The following is a 23,890-nucleotide window of genomic DNA, read 5'->3' as shown; positions in this document are numbered from 1 at the left end:
GTTTCTTAACTCTGTGGTCACCTGGTTAGTAAATGTAGAGCCAGAATTTATAGTTTTCACAAGAACTTGAACATGATGCAAAGAAATGAAAAAGCATTCCATGCTCATGGATTGGAAGAACAAATATTGTTAAAATGTCAATACCACACAATGCATTAAATGCAACATACACATTTAATGCAGTCCCTATCAAAATACCAACACCATTTTTCACAGACCTAGAACAAACAATCCTAAAATGTGTGTGGAACCACAAAAGACCCCAAATAGCCAAAGCAATCTTGAAAAAGAAAAGCAAAACTGGAGGCATCCTAATTCCGGACTTCAAGTTCTATTACAAAGCTATAATAATCAAAACAGTATGGTACTGACACAAATATAGACACAGAGATCAATGGAACAGAATAGAAAACCCAGCAATTGAACCCACAACTGTATGGTCAATTAATCTTTGACAAAGCAGGAAAGAATATCCAATAGGAAAAAGACGGTCTCTTCAACGAACGATTTTGGGAAAACTGGACAGCTACATGCAAAAGAATGAAACTGGATCACTTTCTTAACCATACACAAAAATAAATTCAAACTGGATGAAAGATCCAAATGTGAGACGTGAAACCATAAAAATCCTGGAAAAGAGTAGAGGCAGTAACTTGTCTGACACCAGCCATTGCAGCTTCTTTCTACATATGTCTCCTGAGGCAGTGGAAACAAAAGCAGAAATGAACTACTGGGACTTCATCAAGATAAAAAGCTTCTGTACAGACACAATCAACAAAACCAAAGGCAACCTACAGAATGGGAGAAGATATTTGCAAATGACATATCAGATAAAGGGTTAGTATCCAAAATATACCAGAAGTAACTTAAAAGACTCAACACCCCAAAAATGAATAACCCAGTTAAAAAATGGGCCAAAGACATGAATAGAACTTTCTCCAAAGCAGACATACAGATGGCCAACAGACACATGAAAAGATGCTCAGCATCACTCATCATCAGGGAAATGCAAATCAAAACTATAATGAGATGTCACCTCACACCTGTCAGCATGGCTAAAATCCACAACACAGGAAACAAGTGTTGGCAAGGATGTAGAAAAAGGGGAACCCTCCTGCACTGTTGGTGGGACTGCAAACTGGGGCACCCACTCTGGAAAACAGTATGGAGCTTCCTCAAAAAGTTAAAAATAGAACTATGCTCTCATCCAGCAATTGTACTACTAGGTGTTTACCCAAAGGATACAAAAATACTAATTTGAAGGGATACACGCACCGCAATGCTTATAGCAGCATTATTTACAATAGCCAAATTATGGAAACAGCCCAGGTGCCCATCACCTGATGAATGGATAAAGAAGATGTGGTATAGATATACAATGGAATATTACTCAGCCATAAAAAGAATGAAATCTTGCCATTTGCAGTGATGTGGCTGGAACTAGAATGTATTATGTTAAGTGAAATAAGTCAGAGAAAGACAGATACCATTTGATTTCACTCATATGTGGAGTTTAAGAAACAAATGAACAAAGAGGGGACAAAAGAGGCAAACCAAGAAACAGTCTCTTAACTATAGAGAACACACTGATGGTTCCCAGAGGGGAGGAGGGTGAGAGGATGGGTTTAATAGGTGATGGGAATTAAGGAGGGCACTTGGTGTGATGAGCATTGCATGTGTATGGAAGTGCTGAATCACTAAATTGTACACCTGAAACTTACATTACACTGTATGTTAACTAACTGGAATTTAATTAAAAACTTTAAAAAATTAAATGCTGATCCTGTAAAGAAAAAAAAATGTAGGACCAGAATTTTATTCTGGGTGCCCTTTCTTAATCTAAAGTCTGTTGTTTTAACTCCTTTTTTAAATGATATTAACCCTTGGCAGACACATCTCACATTGAGGTTTTGGCCCCAATAATGTATGTGAGTATTGGGATTATGTCTCTTACTTATTATTTTCTAAGTGCTTAGCAGAGTACCTGACCTAAAAACATGACTTATAGTCCTACTACTTTCTAAGATTCGGACAAGCTGGTAATGAGAGGTTGAATCATGACCCTATTTTTCCTTAGTGAATGCTGTTATCCAAGAATAAAGTCCATGGAGATTTTGTATTTTCAGACGAAGATAGTAGATTGGGCATAAGCTAAAATTCTCTCCTGTATTTTGCTCTAGACACACAGAAAGGCTAGATTAAATATCTTTAAAGAAATTCATATATTTTTTAAAAGTTTCATTTATATATTTGAGAGAGCAAACAAGTGAGTATGGGTGGGGAGGGGTAGAGGGAGAGGGAGAAGCAGGCTCCCCGCTGAGCAAGAAGCCCAATTCAGGGCTCCATCCCTGGACCCTGGGATCGTGACCTGAGCCGAAAGCAGACACTTAACAGACTGAGCCACCCATGCACCTCAGGAAATTCATATTTAAACTTAGGGGTGGAAAGAACTTTTCAGGTACCAGAAATAGAGAGAATACCAGTTAGAGAAGGTAGAAGCTGTTGTTTAGGAGTGGGGCTCTCATTGGCCAAGCAAGGTTAGCAGTGAGACCTCAGTTCCCCTGCAAAGAAGGGAACTAGCACAGAGTCTGGCATAAGTCCCATGAACACTGTTCTTGAATTTAATGGGAACCAGAGTATCTCCACTGGCCAACCTGGAATTAACAGCCAGAAGCAAGTCACATAACCCTTGTTGCCGATGGTAAAGTTTTCTGGCAAATTTCTCCTTTTGAGAGGAGTGTTTTCATCGAGTCCATTCTTTCTGAGTAAAATTTCAGCACTCATTTCGAGTTTCCACTTTGCCCTCTATTCTTTTTACAAGAGAAGCCAGGCCTATTAAAGTTTGTCATTAAAGCGTCTTACTGTGGGATAAATGATGCTTTCAGGAAGGTGTGAATGTGAGTGTTGATGGGCATTTGGACTTAGCAGCACGGCCTCCTTTAAATTATCCATTTCATTTGTTTTATTGGCAGTCAGAGTCAGCCTTGGCTCGCTGACTCATTTTTAGCAACTATGCAGGAAGTACCAGTATTTAGCACATTGATTTGCTCCCTTTTTTGTCATATCTCCTTGTGAGTCCATCTCTTATCTTTGGACGCTCCACCAATTCCTTACTGCCCATAATCTCTGTCTTACTTGCTAAGAGAAGCATTCCTTATAGGTCAGAGCTACGATATTCGTTCTATTCAAAAAGGTGTTTCTTGGGTATTTACCATGCACGGAGCCTAGACCTAGGGAATTTAAAAATAACGAAGGTCATGTTCCCACCCCAAAGTGTTTTTAATGTCAAGGACGTGCTGCTTCTTGAAGCCCCCATCAGCTTTGCACGTTTTCTGTGGATGCATAAAATGCCACGTAGAGGATACGGTGATGATTATTACTCAGACCTGGGACATAGTCATGCTTCTGAACCAAGTGCCACGTAGGTCCTTTACTCCGGGCAGTCATAGGCCAAAGCCGCAAGTGGGTTTTGTAAATTTGTAAATCTGGCTACCTGCCATGTCCTGGAGGCCTGAGAGTTGCCCATTCCTGTGGTATCCCTACAAATGTGCCTGGAAGAAAGCACCCCATCTTTTGGCAAAGGGGCGCACTGCCTTCTGGAGCAAGGATTATACTTTCCAAAGAGAAGATCATAAAACAAATGGAAGGCCAGCACTACAGGCAAGGAGCTTCTGACCAGGCCTACCCTCTGGGCAAAAAGATAAAAATAATGTGCTCTGTCTGGGGGGGAATGTTTTTGAGCTACCCCTGAATTTGAGGAGTGTATACCACATCCCTAATGTATGTATGGAGTTTTCTTAGTGTCAAATACAAAAACGTCTAAATCAAAGGAAACCAAGTCATAACAGCTATATCTGAAACAGCAAGCAGCCATTCTTAACCATCATGTGGGGCTCAGATTCCTTTGAGACACTCAGCCCAGGGGAAAAATATGTACAGACACAAAATTTTTCAAAGAACCCTAAGCTTACAGGTCACCCCTCCCCCCTATGAAGAACTCTGCTCTACGTGATGGTCCTGGAGAAAGTAAAAGAATGAAAATTTTTTTTTTCCTCCTGGAGCAAAATACAAGCTCTACTGTAACCTTGTTCTTTAACGGAGACTGCAGTGAAAGCCTACTCAGCAAAGTCTCAGCAGACGATTTTTAGTTCCGAGTCTCCGTGAAATGATTCTAAATGTAAAACAACTTCCAGATACCATAGTTAGTCATTTGCTTTTTCATTATCCTAATGTCTTTTGGTTGTGAAAGATAAAACAGTCATGTTAACACAAACCTATCCGCTGCAGAATAGATAGAGACAGATCTGGGTACTTACGGGGAAAGCAGGATAGGGGAATAGATTATAAAGCCGGCTCTGGAAAATAGGAGACATTTTTATTTAGTGTTTTACTCATTTGGCAGGTAGAACCCTTGCAGTTCTGGAGAATTTTGGTAGAATAAAGCTACGCTGCTTTAGTTAAAAATAGAAATGAAAAGACACTAGTCCGTATGGAAACAATATTCCTCTGGTTTTTCACTACTGTTCAAGGGTAGCAGGCTAGAGCAAGCTATGTGGGAATGTTTTGAGGGGTGCTGTGTTCCAGGCAGTGTGCTAGGATCTTACACGTGGTCTCTGAACCTCCCTTGTACGACGGTAATGAGGCCACCTTCCTACAGTGCCGTTTCGAAGAATGGAGAAACCAAAATACAAATCTAATGCTTGGGTGTGTGGTTCACGCGGTTGTTTTTAAGTCATCTGGCATCCACTCGCTCCATTATTTAGAGAAGCCTTTGTGATCCCCAAATAAGTGAATTCTAGCCTCTGTGTTCTCTATTATGGACCTCCCTTTATTCTGGGAGTTAGAAATAAGGCTAAGGATTCGGGACTTACGACGGCCCAGGCAAAGCATTTTTTTCAAAATTAGACAAATCTAAAACCAAGCAATTGCTTGATTTTTGTTAGATCCCAAACCCTTGCCGTGGCCTGTAAGTGCTTGTATGATCTGGGCCCACCACCTCTGACTTCGTCCACCGCCCCCCTCCTGGGAATGCGCCGGTCACGCTGCCGTTTTCTGAGTTCCCCAGCAAGGCACACTCTTTCCTGTCTTGGGACCCAGGTGTCTTTTCCCTTGCTTTTTTGCTTGGATGCTTCCTTCTCATCCTGGCCCACCATGTACGTAAAGTAGCTCCTCCCGTTTACTAACACATCTCTTTATCGTACTTATCTCAGAATTAGGACTATCTGAAATTATGTTTTTCGCATATTTATTGGCTATCTTCTCCTTCTAAAATGCAAATGTCATGAGAGCAAAGACCTTGTTGGCGATCCAGGAATAACAATGTCTCTCCACGCACTACATGTCAATAATACCATGCAGAGTGAAGGAACGGGCTTCTGTCTCATGTAGAGATTACATGAGGCAAACCAGGGGTTCTGGCTGTGATTCCTGTCTGGAGAGTTGTTCATCTCAGCGAATATTTTCCTAACGAGGAGTAGAAAATGGCAAACATAGCTAATTAGATAGTTCAAGTGCTTCACATGTATCAACTAATTGATTTCCCACAACCCTATGAGGTGTTATTACTTCCTTGTATAGATGCAAAAGTTGTGGTACCGCGAGGTTAAGGAACTCGCATGAGGCTCCACAGAGAGTATGTTTGGAAGCAGGTGTTTGAGCCAATACTCTTTACTACTGGACGGAAAGTGCCCGTGAGCCTAGCAGCTTCACATGCGTGATGTCATTTAACCCGTGCTTCCACACCCTGGGGTAGGGACTATTGTTATGCCTCTTCTACAGATGGGCAAGCTGAGGCTTGGAAAGTTTAAGCGACTTGTCTGAAGTCTCATCTTTGCTTAGTGATGGAAAAGGGACTGAATGTAGACAATTGGAGTCTGAAAGCTATAATCATAGGCATCATCTCTGTTATACAGGAATGTGGATTGCTATTGGAACACAGTGAATTTAAGGTTTTTGAAAGAGTACTTTTGAAAGAGTAAGATTTTCTTACTACCAGGTTGCTTCTAGAGGGTAGGATCTATGGGACTTAAGATGTACTATCTTACTCAGTACTTGAGGTTTTGAAAGTCCTGTACTCAAAGATTCTCCACTGGTGTAAAGCAGGGGTCTTCATTCTTGGGCTCCAGATTCACAATAAATGTGGAACAGTCCAACTCAGAGAAATGAATTGGAGAAGCAGAATTTGTACCAGTATAATGACTTGTCTGTAAGGAATAATACAGGTAGTTGTAAGAAATGTCCATTACTTTAGAAAGAGCATAAGAATAGGATTTAGAAATCTGATAGCTCTGAAAGGTCAGTTTTGGTTTCTAAAATGAACAAGGACAGAATGTGTGTGTGTGTGTGTGTGTGTGTGTAATCTCATATAAAAAATATATGAAATATATAGAAACAGTAGGTCTCATTCTGTCCTGAGCTGAAATGCAGTGTATAGAGTGTAGCACTCTTGATTTTTGAAACTTACCAGGTTTTCCTTTACACTGAGTACTTCCTTAGAGACTCAGTCCTCAGTGGCAGAAGCCATCTGTAGGGATGGGGGTGCTGTGGCTATATTTTGTCTGTTCTCCAGTCTCATTTCCATAGATAGGCATTGTTAGCCACACTCACAAAACCACGCTACTCACAACACAAGAGGGGCAGGTAAAATCCCTAGATTCCATGCGTTATTACCCTGGCTTCAAACAAAATATCCATGTGAAGGATTATGCTCATATGTGCAGAGATCAAATTTTTCTTCTTTGAAAAATTCCCTAAGCCTACTGAGACCAGCTGATTCAGCAAGAAGAAAATTAGTTCAGGCATTACTGAACTCTAAGATTCTAGCATTTTCGCAGACTTGTATTACAAATGCTGTTACCCGCACAATCCTATGTGAGTCTACGTGAGCCTATATTTGATGCTTACAATTACCCCAATGTGTGGGCAGAATGGGTGTTATTAAGCCACTTTACAGATGAGGAAATTGAGGTTAATAGAGCTTGAAGAGCTTGCCCAAGGTCAGGCAGCTAATAAATAGCAGAGCCAATACCTGAACCAAAGTCTTTGGACTCCGAGTTATGTCCTTTTCTGTTGCCCACACCTCTCCCTTGCCAAAGAGAACCTGTTTGTGGTGACACTATAGGTTCTTAGCATCTCTCCTGGAGATTTCCTTACTGCCAGGTTGCTTCTAGGGGGTAGGACCTATGGGACTTAAGATGTACTATCTTACTCCATGCTCTGTGCACATCTGTTGTTTCGTTGGGTACCAAACCTGCCTACTTTCAGTCTTTGAAAGCCGTGAGTAGTATTTGTGGGCTAGAATGAATGTTATGTGGTTTTCAGCTTTTCAAAGAACTTTTATTCTGCTTCTAGAACTTCCTGGCAGCTTCTCGCACCACGTGTGACCGACACAGGTGGGGACGGCATTCTTACAGTGTCTCCTTCCTTTCTCTTCTCCATGTCTTGTGCTCTGGGATGCAGCGGAGACTCTCTTTCTCAAACGTGTTTTTCTTGTACTCACTCTGCTTCCCGCTGCTCCAACTCTTATGGTTTCTTCCAGGTTTTGAAAACGTTGCACAATTTCTCAAACACGAGTGTTTACCCAGGGAATGGCATTGACAGAAAGGTGGCTTGGTAACTTCAGGTGACCATGCTCTGAACCCTGGTCGTTAAGAGATTGGGTGATTCAGCACAAAGCACCCCGGCTAGCCTCAGGCAGTGAGGGAATGGGGTGCAACCACGCCCACGCTGCTGCTTGCCCTTCCAGAGCCTGGAGGGCCTTTGGGTGTCCTCCAGCACAGCTGGCCAGTGCCAAGGCCTGACCAGTAGAAGGTAGTAATCGCTTACCTTCCACCTGTGCGGGAAGAATGCCGCTTACTCACAGGTATGGGCCGAACAGAACAAGTAGATGGTGGAATATCTTTGAATAATCAGGCTTTCCAAAGGGAAGCAGAACATACTTCTAATACACAAGATGCAAATAAACGCGACTGGTTTCTCTCTTCGTCGTAGATATATGAGTTTTGGATTTTCCCACAGCCAGGGTCAGAATGCTGCCCCTCCGTCATGCTCTGGCCATAGCTGTTGTCCAGATCTTTATCTTGTCGGGAAACTGGGCATCGGCCAAGAACATCAACTTCTACAACGTGAGGCCTCCTTTGGACCGTAAGTACTGGTTGAATCGTAGTTCATGACTGTGGGGTCAGGCTGACCATTCAGAGCCCCTCTTTCTACCTATCGTAACTTGGCCTTGTCCGGGACATTTGGTTTATACCTAGAATGAACCAGAAAGTCTTCACTGCTTCCATGGGGAGGGCTAATTCGTGGTGACAGGAGTTTGCTCCATTTCTTTGAAATGGTTTGGCTTTCTGCCGAAGTCTCAAAGGGGTTCTTATTTAAAATAATCTCTTGAACACTGTTCCTATGAATGGCTTAGCAGAGAAAATTCAGTGTTCTTTGTTGATCTCTTTGTTGGAGAAGGATATTGGCTATAGGAAGTTTCTCTATAAATGATACATTCTTTCAAATGGTCGTTAATAATTTTGAAGCAGAGTTGTTTGAAATTTGGAGGGAGGGATGCCTGGGTGGCTCAGTTGGTTAAGTGTCTGCCTTCAGCTCGGGTCATGATCCCAGGGTATTGAGATCGAGCCCCATATCGAGCTCCTTGCTCATCGGGGAGCCCACTTCTCCCTCTGCCTACTGCCCACCCACCACTTGTGCTCTCTCTCTCTGTCAAATGGTTAAATAAAATCTTAAAAAAAAAGTTTGGAGTGATATACTACTTGGCTTTTCATTAATATTGTGCACAGCAGCGATTAGAAAGAAAACTTTCCCACTAATTATTTAACAATAAGCAAGTATCAGTGAATATCATCTATAGGATAATATAAATATATTTTATTTTTTTCTTAAAAAGATTTTATTTATTTTACAGAGAGAGCAAGTGCGTGCAAATGGGGGGAGCGGGAACGGAGAGAGAGAATCTCGAGCAGACTGTGCCTTATATAAATATATGTTGAACTATATGCTTGTATGCATATAATCTCTGTCTTTCTCTTCAGATAAGTAAAACTTCTTTGATATACTTTATTAGAGAAAGATTAGTAGAGATGATAATTATTTGGTAGAAATGCGAATGCCTGTGGTTCCCACACCTGGAAGAGTATCAGAATCATGATAAAAGACTTTAAACTACGTATTCCTTCGTCCCTTCTTCAGAGATTCAGTAGTCAGAAGGGTGGGATGCAGATTATTTTTTTCTTTTCTTTCTCTCCCCAACCCCCTCTTCTTTTTAAAAAAGCTTTCCTGATACCATCGGTGCACAGCAGGCTTAGGAACCACTGCGTTTATATTCTTTTTTCCCCCCAAGATTTATTTATTTATTTTAGAGAGAGAGAGAGAGAGAGAGCACATGAGCAGGGGGAGGGGCAGAGAGAGAGGGAGAGGGAGAGGGAGAGAGTCTCAAGCCGACTCCCCACTGAGTGCACAGCCTGAAGCAGGGCTCGATCCCATAACCCTGAGATTATGACCTGAGCATAAATGGAGAGTCAGACACCTAACCAACCAAGCCACCCAGACACCCCTATACTTCTAAATAAAGCCTATATCATTACTGTTCTTTACTTTGTGCTTTTTTATTATTTAGGACATTGTGTGTGCATGTGTATACACATATATATCACGCACACATACACACGTGTACCACACAGACACACACACAACTTGAACTATCATTTATTATACATTTCTAAATTGGTGATGATTATATACTAATAGCTTAATCACATGGCACAGTTTTCATAAAATCTAAATTATACATTTTCAACTTTTTAAGTCTAATATAATTTTATGATGAGAAAAACATCATTTTAAAAAAATGAAAAAAAAAGAAATATTTGACCAACGTGTGGTCAGTTTATTAGGATGGTTTGGGGTTCTCCTTGATCTTTATCTGTTTTATTCCTCAGAAGTGGAAGAATTGAAAGTTTTACACAGGCTTTATATCATGGCTTGTAAAGAAATGTCAAATTTATTATACTTTTGACTTCTTGTCTTAACAAGATACAAGGTAGGAAAAAAAAAAAAGCATAAAGACAAAAAGGACATTCTAGTTGCTTTCAATCCAGATTGCCAGCAGTCATAATTCCTGCTTTCTGTAACACTGTAGCCTGAGCATAAAAGGCTGAGAATTACTACCACCTTATATCAACTGTTACATTCCTGGTTGAGGTCTAACGTTGTGATAATTGACATAGATCAAGGGAAATTGCAGTAATCGAAGTGCGTGTGGATGGACACAAGCCTGATTTGATGGGCCAGGGATGCTACTAGATATTTTCATTGCAACCTCCTGTTTAATCTTCATGATCCCTTTGCATGTCATGGGGATTTTCATTGTTAGTATTACTATAAATATTATTTCTTGGAAGTTAAAAAATCACACAACTACTTAGTGGGAAGAACAGAATTAAAGCTCGTGTTAATCTGTAGTTCTTCTCAGGGGCCACTCTATACTGAATGATCGGTTCCAGTGGTATCCCCACCCTTGCCCGTTCTCTCAACCCCCACTTATTCCCAAGTTATCAATTGTAATGGAATGATATTTCAAAGTGGCTTGTGTAATATTTCCATTACTCTCTAATAGATAAGTAGACCATGTATTTAAAGAAAAGGGAATAAAGAACATGCCCTGAAGTCTAGCAGTTATGTCCAGCTCCCCAGCAACAAGTCTCAGGATGATGGCTTGTACATTTTGTTGATCTAACAAAAGTTGCTAATTTTGTGCCATCTTTGATGTTTGAAAGTTTGTCCTTTTTAACCTTTCTGTTTCACTGTGCACTTTTCTTTAAAGCGACGCCATTTCCAAACAGCTTCAAGTGTTTTACCTGTGAAAATGCAGGAGATAATTATAACTGCAATCGATGGGCAGAAGACAAATGGTGTCCACAAAGTAAGTGTGCCGAGTTTGGAAGACGCTCTTGTGATCATACGTCATTTAGGTCTCTCTTAACTGGCCCTGAGCAGACATGTCTTCTACCATGGAATAGCATATCAACAGGCTGATGATGGTTTATATAAATCAGAGATTTCTTTTAGGAGACTATGCAGATATTAGACGACTCTGAGAGTATTTGGAAACTGATGGCATACCCTCAATTTGTCGATCTGTGTGCCTCCCAGGAGAATTTCTTAAATAGTATTTATCAGGCAGAACAAGTAGACCTCAATATTGTCTAAAGCGTTCTAGGAATTTCAGAAATGCTTGATAATACCTCTAGAAAAGTCATATGTACTGGCTAAAGAAAAGGTTTTATACTCTTGAGATGCAATGATGCTTTGGTAACTCGTTCATTCATTTGACAAACATTTGAGTATTTTTTTAGTTTGCTTAGTTTACTGACACATCCCTCGTGCCTAATCCAGTGCCTGGCCCATATTGAGCACTCCGTAAATATTTGTTGATAGAATGAATGCAAGCCTTCGATTAGGTGGTCAGGGACATCTCTGAGGAACTAAGTCCTGACTGACCAAAACAGGCAGCCATGTGGATATCGGTAGAAAGAACATTCCAGGATAAGGGGACAGCAAATGCAAAGTCTGGAAGAGATGAGATTTGGCCTTTTCAATCAACAGGAAGAAGACTGGCCAGTGAGGCTTAGTGAGGGATAGAGAAAAAATCTCAGGGAAATAAGAACTGGGGCACACAGGATCTTCTTTTTCTGGTAGAATTTGTACTTCATTATAAATGTGATGGGAAGGGAGTAGGGGTTGTACGCTAGGGGAGTCCAGGGTGCTAGCTATGTTCTAAAATACTGCTCTGCTGCTATGTGGAGAGTGGGTGATTCGGGACAAAAGTAGAAGGGGACATCAGGTGGGGTCTTCCATTGTCTTCAGGCAAGAGAAGATGGCAACTGGGATTAGGGCGGTAGGAATCAAAGGACAAGAAGTTCAATGATTTAATATATACAAACTTGGTAGGAAGATCGGTAGGAGAAGAAAGGAAAGAAGAAAGGGGGGGTAAACAGAAGGGGGAATGAACCATGAGAGACTATGGACTATGGGAAACAAACTGAGGGCTTCAGAGGGGAGGGGGGTGGGGAATGGGACAGGCTGGTGATGAGTATTAAGGAGGGCACGTATTGCATGGTGCACTGGGTGTTATATGCAAGTAATGAATTATGGAACTTTACGTCAAAAACTAGGGATGTACTGTATGTTGACTAACATAATATAATAAAAAATTATTATAAAAAATTAAAAAATTAAAAATTCAAGTTAAAAAAATAATATATACAAACTTGGCAGTAAAGCAGACAGGATGTGCTGATGGGGAATTTGACACTGGAAAGCTCTACTTAGAGGTCTAAGAAGAGCAGGCTATTCAGATTTTTAGGATGTACAGGGTTTTTTAGGTTTCAGACCTAAAAGGCCAAGAAAAGCCAACCAACCAATCAACCGACAATCTCTTCCAGAGTTAAAGATTACCAGTTTTGGTCTGCTATTACCTTGACTCTTTTGGAAATTTCTGTATCATGTTCTATAAAGCAGGGAAATAGCCTTACCTCTTGCAGAGAAAGCCAGTATGGGGCACCAATAAATAGTCCACACTGCAGAGCCCTATGGGGCCTGAGAATCTATTGCTGTAAATTAGCACGGACAGTTGTTACATCTACTTGGACAGTATTTGTCATGATTTCTTTTCAAAAATAATTATAATTTTTCTTGAGGTTCTTTTACATTTCTGTAGAGTGACCTTAAATCACGTCTGTGCTTGTCAGTACACGTACGTGTGTTATGCATTTGGAGATTTGTTTCTACATTTTGCATGAACTATTTCTAGTTATTTCGGTTTTCAAGGTTGGCCGATGCTTGCTTTATTACCTTACTTCAGTAGGTGGGTGTCGTTCTTTCACTATCTGCTTTAAATTCCCCTGAAACACTGGGTGGTAAGGATTAGACAGTGGTAAATTGGGGCATTGATGTCCAACTTCTTGTGCTTTGTCGTCACGGACCGTATTATTTTGAATTGTATCAAAACACTGTTCCCACTAGATTGTGCATAATGCTTCAAATTGTTAATCAAAGCCATTTGTAATGGGAACATGCATGGATATTCGGGGTTTTAGAGTTTCATCTCTGTTGAAACACGTGAACAAAAGAGGAATGCTGCAGCTTTCTACCACCGAGAGAATGTCAGCGGTGGGAGAGGCAAAGCCAGTGGGCTTTTCCAGGTCCACTCTGAACACTTGACTCTTAAAGAACGTGCCATGGAATTAACCCCACATTCCAGTGTGCATGATGGTACATTCTTGACTGTACTCCAGTCAAGCCCCAAAGATACTAACCGAGGGTGTCATTTTATACAATTTGCCATTATTTAGGGGAGTGATAGTCAACCAACTCTTGGGGCACACAGGCCCACAGCTATTGTTCTTTTTCATCTCAGGTTTCCTTTTCACATTCGAGTTTTCCTTCTGTGGTCTGTCAGTGTTGTTAAGAGCAGTTCTCTGTGTAACAGGATATGACAAGAATGACATTTCTTGTTTTATTTACCCTGGCTTCTGTTCTGACTTTCCAGGGCTGCTTTAGCATGGGTGACATTTTATATGAACACACGCAGCTACCAGTTTTCAGCTCTTCTTTGTTTGAAGTCTAAGTTGAAATGCCTTTCCAACACATTATAGTCCTTCCTTTTCCTTCCGAATGCGGAAGTCAGCTACTCGCGCTGAGCGCCTTCAGCATCACTGGTTTAAAACTAAGTGTGCTGAGAGGCCGAATAGTGTGCTGGTGAAGAGGACGAACCCTAGAAAACTGCCTAGAATCCTACCTTCCACCACCTTCTACCTACGTAACCATGGGCAAGAAACTGTGCCTTGGTTTTTTGTTTTTTGTTTATCTGTAAAATGATATGAATATGACTTGTTGTAAGGCTTATTGTAAGGATTGACTGAAGGAATACATGCTAGAGTGCCTAGCTCGTAGTACCGACTCGGTGTGTATTAATATTACTTGATGTTTACAACAACCCTATCAAAATGTCAGCATACTTGTTAGTATCATTTTATTCAAAGGTAAGTGAGCTTGCAGGACCTAATGGGGCTCACTTGTGACCGGGGCGGTTCTGTGAAGCCAAGTGTTCATATTAAACAAGTTTTCCCCCCATCTTATGACATTGCTGCTATAGTCCATTCTCAGTAAACTAAGGAGCATTGCAATGGCCTGCGATCACTGTAGAGAGACAAAACTAAAGTGCAAGGTCCTCGGATATTGAGTGAAATCACTTTCTTTAAAAGTAGTAAAGTGTGAGTGCTTAAAGCCATGAGGAAAGTTGTAGAAATGAGTGAGCTGTGAGGCAGGGAGGAGACAGAGAGAGTAAGAGTTAAGAAAGAGGAGAAAAATGGGAATATTCAGGAAAGAGTCCAATATGCTGGGAGGATTAGAGCGTGGCTAAGAACTGGGTACATCAGGAAGGTGGTCTTGATGTATACTGTGAAACATCTGCTTTTCCTGCCACTGCATGTGTCTTAGTAGACAAGAACCAACTGCTGCCTAGTACACCGGAGTGCTCTCACCCACTGCAATTTACATTCATACCTGTCATTTCCTGGGGTCCTAGAGCCCATGCCTCACAGGGAGAGGGACAGAGATATAGGTGCTTTCATATGAAATGAGCAGACCTAAGGTCAGCTGTAGCAGACACCAAAGGATGGGTGTCCCCTCCTGCCATAGTCCTTTCCGAAGTGATTGTTGAGTCTTTTTTGCAATGTGAAACATGAGGTTGCCTTTTTTTCTTCCTGCCTAGATACACAGTACTGTCTGACAGTTCACCACTTTACCAGGCACGGGAGAAGTATATCCATCACCAAAAAATGTGCCTCCAGAAGTGAATGTCATTTCGTTGGCTGCCACCACAGCCGAGATTCTGAACATACAGTAAGGAGTGTGTGTGTGGAAAGTTACCGTCCTGAGGGTTTTTTGTTACGGATGGTCAGTTATACATTATGGAAAGGCAGGAAGGATAAGTGAGATGGTGTACCTGTTTACTCTTTGGGAAAGACTCCCTGACAGTGACGCCATGGAGACCACAGAGAAGTTGAAGACTTTCTGTCCTTCAAGAAAAAATAATGTTACAAAAAACAACCGATAACTCCCAGACCACACAGCTACTCCCGGGACCTCGGACTTCGGGTAGATTGAAGTCTGCTCTGGAAGCCCAAGCACAAACCATCCAGGAGAGAATGACAAACACTACAGAGCCCCCTCACGTATTTTGTTCATGGCCAGGTATCACCGAGCACACTGGCCAGGGAAGCGGGAAGGTGGAAAGAGGAAAATGGGGACACCTTTCACTAAGGAGTCCTGGTCTCTTACCCCCTACCTCTGCTTAGAGGAGGAAGTGAGAGTCTGAAAGAATTAATCTGTTTGATTAGGATAAACTATGGATAGATTTTGGATCACCTGATCTCGATCTTCTCATTCGAAATGAGCAATTTTCCTATTTTATATGCCTGGAATTCTGAAATGTTTGTAAAAAAAAAATTACCTGAAAAGTGTGTTAATTTCATGAGATTTTAGAATTTGATTTAGTTTATGTGTACAGAAAGTGGTTCTGAAACCGGTGGCTTTCAGCTCTGGCTCCAAAGGAGCGTTTCCTGGGGAGCTTTCATAGCTATGTGGGTCGTGGGCGGGGGAGGGCATCCCAGGGCAGCTGAAACTGAGCTTCAGGGTGGGGTCTTGGATATCAGCGTCTTTCCTTTTTTAGAGTTCCCCAAGGAGATTCTCTTATGCAGCCAAGGTTGAAAGCCCCCGATGAAGGTACTTCCGAGTTGCTGCCTTTTTCTTAGCTAGCTAGTCTAGAAGCCTTTCTGAATGGCTAGCTAGGTTTATCAGGTTGAAGCATCATTCCAGGTATTATGAAGGAGATTGCTTCCCTTGAAAACACCTTGTGCTATGAGGGCGCGCGCCTTTTCCACCGCTCAGCAGCCATAATTAGCAAGCCACTGCTGCTGTATTGATAGGAATCAGGTGTTCGCATAGACAATAGAGAGTCATTATTATCCCCTAACAAGGAGTACGAGAAAGAAAATCAATGACCCATCCAAAAGGTTCCTAGCTTTCATTTTTGTTTCAGTGTTTTTCCTTACAAACTTAGAAGATTTGTTGACTCAATCAAGCAGTCTTATTCAATTTCCCTTCCTCTTCTTTCCTTTGCTTATGCTTGGCTCGCGCAGATAAATCACTGTTAAATGAAAAGACTCTCAAGATAGTCCTTACTTCCCGGTCAGTGGGGGGTGGGGGGGCGGTGAGGGTACTCAAGGGGCCCAAGTGTCCCGTAGACTGGATGAGTTGGTTAACTCTAATTCTGTCTAATCTCAGCACTGAAGAAGCTTGCTTTTGTGACTCTTGGCTTCACCCTTCCCTCTGCTTCCCATTACTCACTCTTTCCCCTCTCCTCTTGCCTTCATNNNNGGAGTGTCGGTCTTGCTGTGAAGGCATGATCTGTAATGTAGAGTTACCCACCAACCACACGAATGCGGTCTTTGCCGTCATGCACGCACAGAGAACGTCCGGCAGCGGCGCCCCCACGCTCTCCCTGCCCGGGCTTGCCTGGGTCTTCGGGCTTCTGCTGATACGAGGCCACTGTTCCTAGGAGAGGCAGAAACCGCCCTCTGAAGCACAAGCCAAAAACCGCATGAACACTGAACGTTGGAGAGAAGACAGTCTCATACTCCGTGAGGAGTGCACCTTGGACCCCAGAGCAGAAGGCAGTTGTTTGCTGAGCTGAAACGTTCCTGCCTCAGGCCACGGGATTGAGGAAGGGGACGTGGCAGGAACTGAGGGGATCACCTGGCTCCCAGGCTTCCTGGCCAGAGGGGCTGCATTTTGTCAATTCTGCAGGGAGGAGCCTGCCAGCATCTGCCCCAGGTGGGTGGCTGTAGCCTGTGTTGTTCCTGCCTGCCCAGGCCGGTAGCTGAATGGACTCCTCGACCTCAAGACTCTTTCAGAAGCTGCTGGGTTAGACCCTCTGATTTCTGTGTGTGATGAGCTCAGTGTCTCTATGAAATCTCACCCTTCCCCCACAAGAAAGCAATTTCCCCACCAGTGACGTAGTCAATGAGAAAGGCCACTAGCTACAGGAAGAAAACTTCCAGTTGAACTAATATGAGACCCATTTGCTCATGTGGGGGGAAATAAAGCTTTTAAATTATACAATGTAGAACACATGCTTGTATGTTTCTTGACTGACCTAGCGACATCGGATAAAACATTTACCGGTGTCATTAAGGAGGTCACTGAAGTTATGTTTCCAGGCACCGTGGGTGATATATTCTGGCTTAAATTATAAACTTCCATGCCAAAGTGACCTAGCTTTGAGGAAGCCTTCCTGGTGCAGAAGGATGACACCTCCTGCTATGAAGCACCATCCCCAGCAGCAGCACAAGTTCAAAGAAACTGGCAAGAGCGCCCCTCCCCCATACGGTCAACTTTTCTTGAATGTCAGGGCCACCAAGAGAACCTTTCTAAAAATGTGCTAAAATGTTTGGTCCCTTTGTCTCGTCTTTCCCTTTTTTAACAGCCTCAGCAGCTTCTGTTTCCAGAATCCTGATTTCCTGCCTTTACAGGTGGGGTGACCTTCAAACACTCTGCTCTTGTATGCCTGGTGATGAGTAAATGGAGTTTTTTGTTTTTTAACTGGGCGTCCACCATCAGAACACTGAATGCTTCATAGAATCCATTACTGATGATATCCTTGCTATGTGGGCTTACCTATGTGGGGAGTCAGCAAACAGTGGTCCATGAACCAAACATGTCCTACCACTTTGAGTCTGCTGGATTTCTGTAACAAATACACTGTTGATTATATGGCTTAAAAACATTTAATCCTTATGGTTCTGGGGCTTGAGAAGTCCAAGATTAAGGTGCCGGCAGATCGGAGATCTGATGAGGGTCCTCCTGGTTTTCAGACCACCATCTACTTGTATTCATACAGGGCAAAGAGAGACTGGTCTCTTCACTCCCTTATAAGGGCTCTGGTCCCATTCATGAGGACTCCACTTCATGATTTAATTAACTCCCGAAGACCACATAGCCAAATACCATAAAATTGGGAATTGACATTTCAGCATATGAATTTGAAGGGACACAAGCATTCAGTCCACAGCAACCATGTATTTTTGTGAATGAAGTTTTACTGAAACACAGTCACTTCTTCATTTACAGTGTCTATGGCTGCTGTTATGTTTAACAGCAAGAATGAGTAGATGCAACAGAGAGTGTATGGTCTGCAAAGTCTAAAAGATTCATTATCTTGTTCTTTACCGTAGAAGCTTGCTGATGGCTAACCTATGAAATGGCAGAACAGTATCAAGAGAAACCTGCTTGCTTTGGAGGGACCATGGGACTTATGGCGGTTACGCAGCCCGTGTAGTGGTTTGCCAAATAACTTCCTTTATATTCTTTGTCTTCTGCATCAGTGAATTTTTCTTCTCTGTTTTGATTTTGTTCCACTCATTCGATTCAGTTTCTTAGTTGTTATGTGCTGATGTCAGGTGCTGGGCTGTATGTTTGTTTCTTCTCGTCCTTGATGCCCTGGGAGCATCTCCTCTTAAGGCTCTTGAGCTTCCAATAAAACAGGGAGGGAGCAGACATCATTATCTCCCTGTCTCTGGCTTAATCTTAGACTCACCTGGAAGCAACAGTTTTGAAGCTTGATGTAGATTTATCCCTCTTTTCACTCAGCACCTTGAAGTATTTGAGTTTTCATAGCTTATGCTTGTTTGAAATTAATTATATATGGCTTCACTTGGAACATTTTAATAGCATCTTTGGTGTCTTTTTATTCCCCAGGGTTTCTTTTGACTGTATAATTGACGAATCGTCTGGTTAAAAAAACCATTAGCAGACAGCAGGTTTTTTTCTTTCTGATTTTGTTTCTGCTGTCTAGATTAATGAAGTTTCCTCTCTCTCTCTCTCTCTGTGTTTCTTTCCTGAGGAAATATCTTAATTTTCTCTTCTTCACCCTACACATCATGTTTGCATGGATTTCACTCCTCACCACCACCCCCTTGAGTATTTAAAATAGGGCTGTGTTGAGCAAAAGAGGGAACACACGGAGGACATACACTCTTCGCAAATACAGCTGAATAGGGGTGTCAGATGCACAACTGAAAATATGGGATGCCCCATTAAAATGGAATTTCAGATAATTTTTAGTATAAGCTATTCATAAACTCACAAGTCTGGCTCATCTAAGGCAATGCTTTCAAATCCTTGTAATCAGAACCTTCTGGATAACTTCAAAACAATACAAATTACGAGGGCATCTTGGAGATGCTGATTCAGCAGATCTGGGGTGAAGCATAAGCCTAATCCCAATAGTTGAATGTTAAATTAAAGAAAATAAAAGCTCCTGGGTGATTATGATGTTGAGCTGGGTGTGTTACCCTTGATCTGAAAGGATAATTCCTTCCTCTGAAGCCCAGTCCTCGGCTACATAATAAAAAGGTCAATGAATAATAAACACGTGTACGAGTAACCTAGGTTAGTGCTGTGGTTCTTAAAGTGTGGTCCCCAGACCTGCACCAGCATCACCTGGACACTGGTTAGAAACACACAGTTCTCAGACACCCTCCAGCCCTACTGAATCAGAAACCCTGAAGGTTCAGTCTGTATTTTAAAAGGGCTCCAGGTGTTTCTGATGCACATACAAGAACCACTAGGGCCAGAGAAGTGCTTCCCAAATGTCTTCAATAATGGGTCCTTGGGTGGTTGTATGAGATTCACTCAGGGAGCTTGCCAAACAACAACAAGAACAAAAATCAGATTTTTTTTATGTTAGACTTGAGTCAGAAAATCTATTTTGAGCCAGCTCCCCTCGTGATTCTGATACACAGCGACTTCAGGAACTACTAAACTAGAGAATAGAGACGGGAGTGACCACAGTGATCAGAAGGCCTGGATGCTAACGCCTGACTTCCGAGTTCTAACATGAAAGCCCTATGTATTATAAACTGACTCTGGTGTTGCCAACGTAATTGAAAAAACTAGAATCCAAGAAATCAGTCCAAGCATTAGAGTCCATTACATGAATTTTTTAGACCATTGCATGGGGCTCTGGAATGGTGGCCAAGTGTCCCAGACATTGACCTGATTTGCCCCTAGTGAGCAAGAAAATGAAAAATACTTTGGCGTTAAAATATCCAATGAGGGAGCACCTGGGTGGTTCAGTTGGTTAACTGCCAACTCTTGATTTCAGCTCAGGTCATGATCTCAGGGTCATGAGATTGAACCCCCGTGTAGGGCTCCCTGCTCAGTGGGGAGTTTGCTTTAGATTCTTTCCCTTGCGCCCCCCCCACCAACTCATTCCTCTCTCTCCCTCTCTCTCTCTTTCAAAAAATCTTTAAAACAAAAAATATCCAGTGAGAACTGGAGTAGTAGAGGCAGGAAAGAGGATGTAGGCTTGTTAGAAAAGAAAAAAGGGGATTAATTATAAGTATGAGGAGGGTCTGAGAGAATGAACTGTCAAAGGTCTATTTTGAATAGACTCCAGAATAAACAGATTCTAGAATAAGCTTCAAATTCCCTTCCATCATTTTCTGAAAAAGAAAAGATGGTCTTGAATACTTTTTTCCAGCTGTGTCTAAGGCTTCCTAAAGCCAATTCTGAGTGAAGTTAGCAGTCAGAAGTTACAGGCGTTGTTCTCCATATAATCTGCATTCTGTTGTATCCGTCACTGTATGAAATATATTTCATAAGAGAAGGAAGCGGGTGGTTCTCTCCTTTTCACTGGGACAGAACTTATGAAGCCACACAAAGTGTGAAATGAGCACTGTGAACTGGCACGGACTTGGGAAATGAGGTGTGCTGTGGGACTGGGAAAATATACTTCACATTTGTGAAAGTACTAACTCTTATGAAAAACTTTTGTGACATGTAGATTGCCATTTTATAAAACTTTGCTCTGACCTTTCGGTCTTGGACATTTTATTCTTCACCTAGTTCTTTGTCATCATCTCTGATTTGTGGAGGGATACATGGTGATGCTATGTCTAGGGGCAAATCATGCCAGAAGCAAGAGCTAGTGGAGCATGCGCGAAGGTAAAAGTCATGGAAGCTGGGAGGCAAATGGCTGTCGTAATTTGCATCTGCCTCCAGGCACAGTTCCACTCTGTGCATCCCAAACCATCCAGCACCTTCCCATCATACTTGTGGGTTCTCCCTTCGACTCCTGATTCGGTTTCCTTCCCACACCTCTGCTCTCACTGCTGTGGCCTCTGTTTCATCAGACGCTGAGGCTCGAAGCTGAGCTGTCTTTGGGGGAATGCAGAATGAGAGATAACCATGGGCTAGGCTGTAGGAACCCAGGAATACTACTCAGCAAGTCTGGGAACCTGTATTTCTAGCAAGCATCTGATCATGAGACTGGCAATTCGGATACTGGTCCTCTGGGCATCATTTTAGAAACAGTAACTAAGGCATAAGCTGAGAGCACCACACAACTCCTACAAACCTGCATACTTGCACTTTTTTGGTCTAGGAAAACTGGTCTCAGTTAAGGGGCTGCGAGTGCTTGGAGGACACTGTGGCTTGGCGAGCTGCCATGTTGGGACTGGTCCTGGGAGGCCGGGATGAGTGGGAACTCTGGGAAACCTGGGGCCTCTCTCATGCAAGCATGGTGTCTGGGCTTCTGACTGTTGACTGAGGCAGTAAGAAGCAATGTGAGTAAAGGGCAAGGTGCGCTCATCTACAGTGGTTAAAGATTAAAAATCGAATCCAACACAGGCATTCAAAAGAGGATAAGAAACATAGAGTAAGTAGGTCCTAGAGACAGATTCGGATAAGGTTGTTGAGGGTCCCCAAGGTGTGTACCTTTTATAGAATGCCGTATCCATCAGGATGACCTCAACTATAACTGACAGTGTCCCAAATTGTCAAATAAATTGTCATAAATAAATGTATTGGCTCACACAACTGAAGAGGAAGAGTGGGCTTCAGAGTGGACTTAAGCCTACGGTTCTAGCTCCGTTCTCTGCTGTTCTTTTAACTCTCACCTCCCTCCTGTCCTCTAGCTGTTCCATACAGCCCACCTAGTGTCCAGAGGAACAGACAGAGGGGTACTACTAGACACCCTCCAAGAAGAGAAGATGGTCTTCCCCCAGACTGCCAGCAAATCACAAGCAAGATGTGGTCACTCTTGGCTTAGTTCAGTTAAAGGAAGTTCAGTGGCCCTTGAGGCCTGTGTGGTGCCTGGCAGAGCGTCGCTATCTGAACAAAATAAGAATTTAAAAGGAGGAAGGAAGAATGGATCTGGGTGGGCAGCCAGAAGTGTCTGCTCCAGAGTCCCACAGCCAGGCTATGTCTGGAGGCAGTTGTTAAGGTGGTTGAGAAAATGCTATCATGTCAGAGATGAGAGCGCTGAGCCCTCCGGAGCTGTGCGGACTTGCCCTGACCGCACGGCCAGCTAGACGAAGACCCAGACAGGGAAGCTCCCCTACCTACCGCCATTTCCACCACACTTTTGATTAATGTACGTCGTAAATCTGCAAGTAGCGGAGAGGGTTTGCAACACATCCTGAACGGTTCTAGGAGAGAAGCTTTTCTTCCTTGAGCATCTGGGTTCCATAGAACTTCAGTTTTGCAAATGTAGAGAAATACGAGAGGAAAAGCCGCAGAACATGGGAATGGGTAAGAGACGACTCCTAAAATGTGTAGATTATCCTAGGGACTTAATGTGTTTTCAGTGCAAGAACCTTGAACTCTTTGGAAACACCCATTTCTCCAAGATTTTGGGCTCTGTCCTGTACAGATCTGTTTCCAATATCCTTCGGTGAGCAGAAGCAGAAAATTGAGAAACCCACCTTAAAATGGGGTAGCTTCCAATACTCTTTCTTTGGTATTGTTCTTATGTTTGTTGACCTATTCAGCTTTCTGAATGGGTTTTAATCCCGCTTATGGCATTTTCCTTTAGGTCTGGAGGGCCTACTGCTCCTTGCTCCTCGGGACCCAACTCTAAATCACAAGAAGACAACGTTTTCTGAGGATCATGTTTTCTTGTTTTTTTCTCTTTCTATATGCCCTCGGAAGAATTATCTGAAGTAGTCAGTTGTTACTTCTAAATATTTTAAGACTTATTATGAAATCAATCTTGAGTTAGAGATGGTCTTGAATATTAATTATCTTCATTTTACCTAATTAAACTAGAATTCGCTAGTGGACCGAAGAGGCCTTTTTGTCAGGGATGTGATCAGATTCTCAAGGAAAGTCCTTCCATATGTAATCCAACAAAGGAACATGTAGAGTTGAAAAGTAAAGGAAGAACACAGCGTTTGGCTCCCTTTTACAAGCCTGCATTTCTTTTGCTGGATCTTTTCTTGTAATTAATCAGAAATCCAAATGTCTGACATTGATTTTGGAAGATGTTTTTCAGCAGTGTTCATGATCTGGGTCTTTTATACTTACTTGGCTTTAAAAATTCTGGAATTTGAAGAAAGATATGCGAGAGATTTTGATCAACAATGTCTCATCTCTAACTACCTGGGGGCAGGGAGCAATTATTTGATTGATATAATAGATTAGTAATATAATTCTACATGACATCTGTATTTTTCTTTTTAATACAAAGTTTCAAAGTGAAAAGTGAGTTTAATTAAGTGGAAAGATAATCCATGATTAAATAGGATAATGAAGCACATATTGCCAGCAAAGGAACATGGTAACAACTTAAGAGTTCATGATTAGGGAGAAAACAGTCAAGTAGTTTGAGGCAAAACTTTCTTGACTGATTATTTTTTTTTTAAACAAGAATGCCAGATTTTATCTATTTTTGGAGCGAGGCAAGGGGCAAGGCCAAGCCTTCCCCATTTCAATATCAGTTGCTCTGGAAAAGCAATTACCTGAAGTGGTTGGGTACCCC

The 23,890-nt window shown here is 42.2% G+C and overlaps 1 protein-coding gene across 3 annotated transcripts in view; it reads left to right on the top strand.

The window, feature by feature from the left end:
* The window catches only part of LYPD6B (LY6/PLAUR domain containing 6B), a 173,987-nt gene extending 156,801 nt beyond the window's left edge, over positions 1 to 17,186 (top strand). For all 3 annotated transcript variants that reach the window (XM_040645109.1, XM_008686962.2, XM_040645112.1), the window contains 4 exons: positions 7,990 to 8,142; positions 10,829 to 10,927; positions 14,780 to 14,910; positions 16,448 to 17,186. In XM_040645109.1, coding sequence (XP_040501043.1) covers positions 8,028 to 8,142; positions 10,829 to 10,927; positions 14,780 to 14,910; positions 16,448 to 16,627 — 525 coding nt within the window. In that variant the 5' untranslated portion in view covers positions 7,990 to 8,027 and the 3' untranslated portion in view covers positions 16,628 to 17,186. The remainder of the gene's footprint in view (positions 1 to 7,989; positions 8,143 to 10,828; positions 10,928 to 14,779; positions 14,911 to 16,447) is intronic.
* The last annotated feature ends 6,704 nt before the right edge of the window (positions 17,187 to 23,890 follow it).

This window comes from Ursus maritimus, unplaced genomic scaffold, assembly GCF_017311325.1.
Source record: "Ursus maritimus isolate PB19 unplaced genomic scaffold, ASM1731132v1 scaffold_1, whole genome shotgun sequence".
Lineage (NCBI taxonomy): Eukaryota > Metazoa > Chordata > Mammalia > Carnivora > Ursidae > Ursus > Ursus maritimus.
This window is presented reverse-complemented; position numbering and strand designations above follow the sequence as displayed.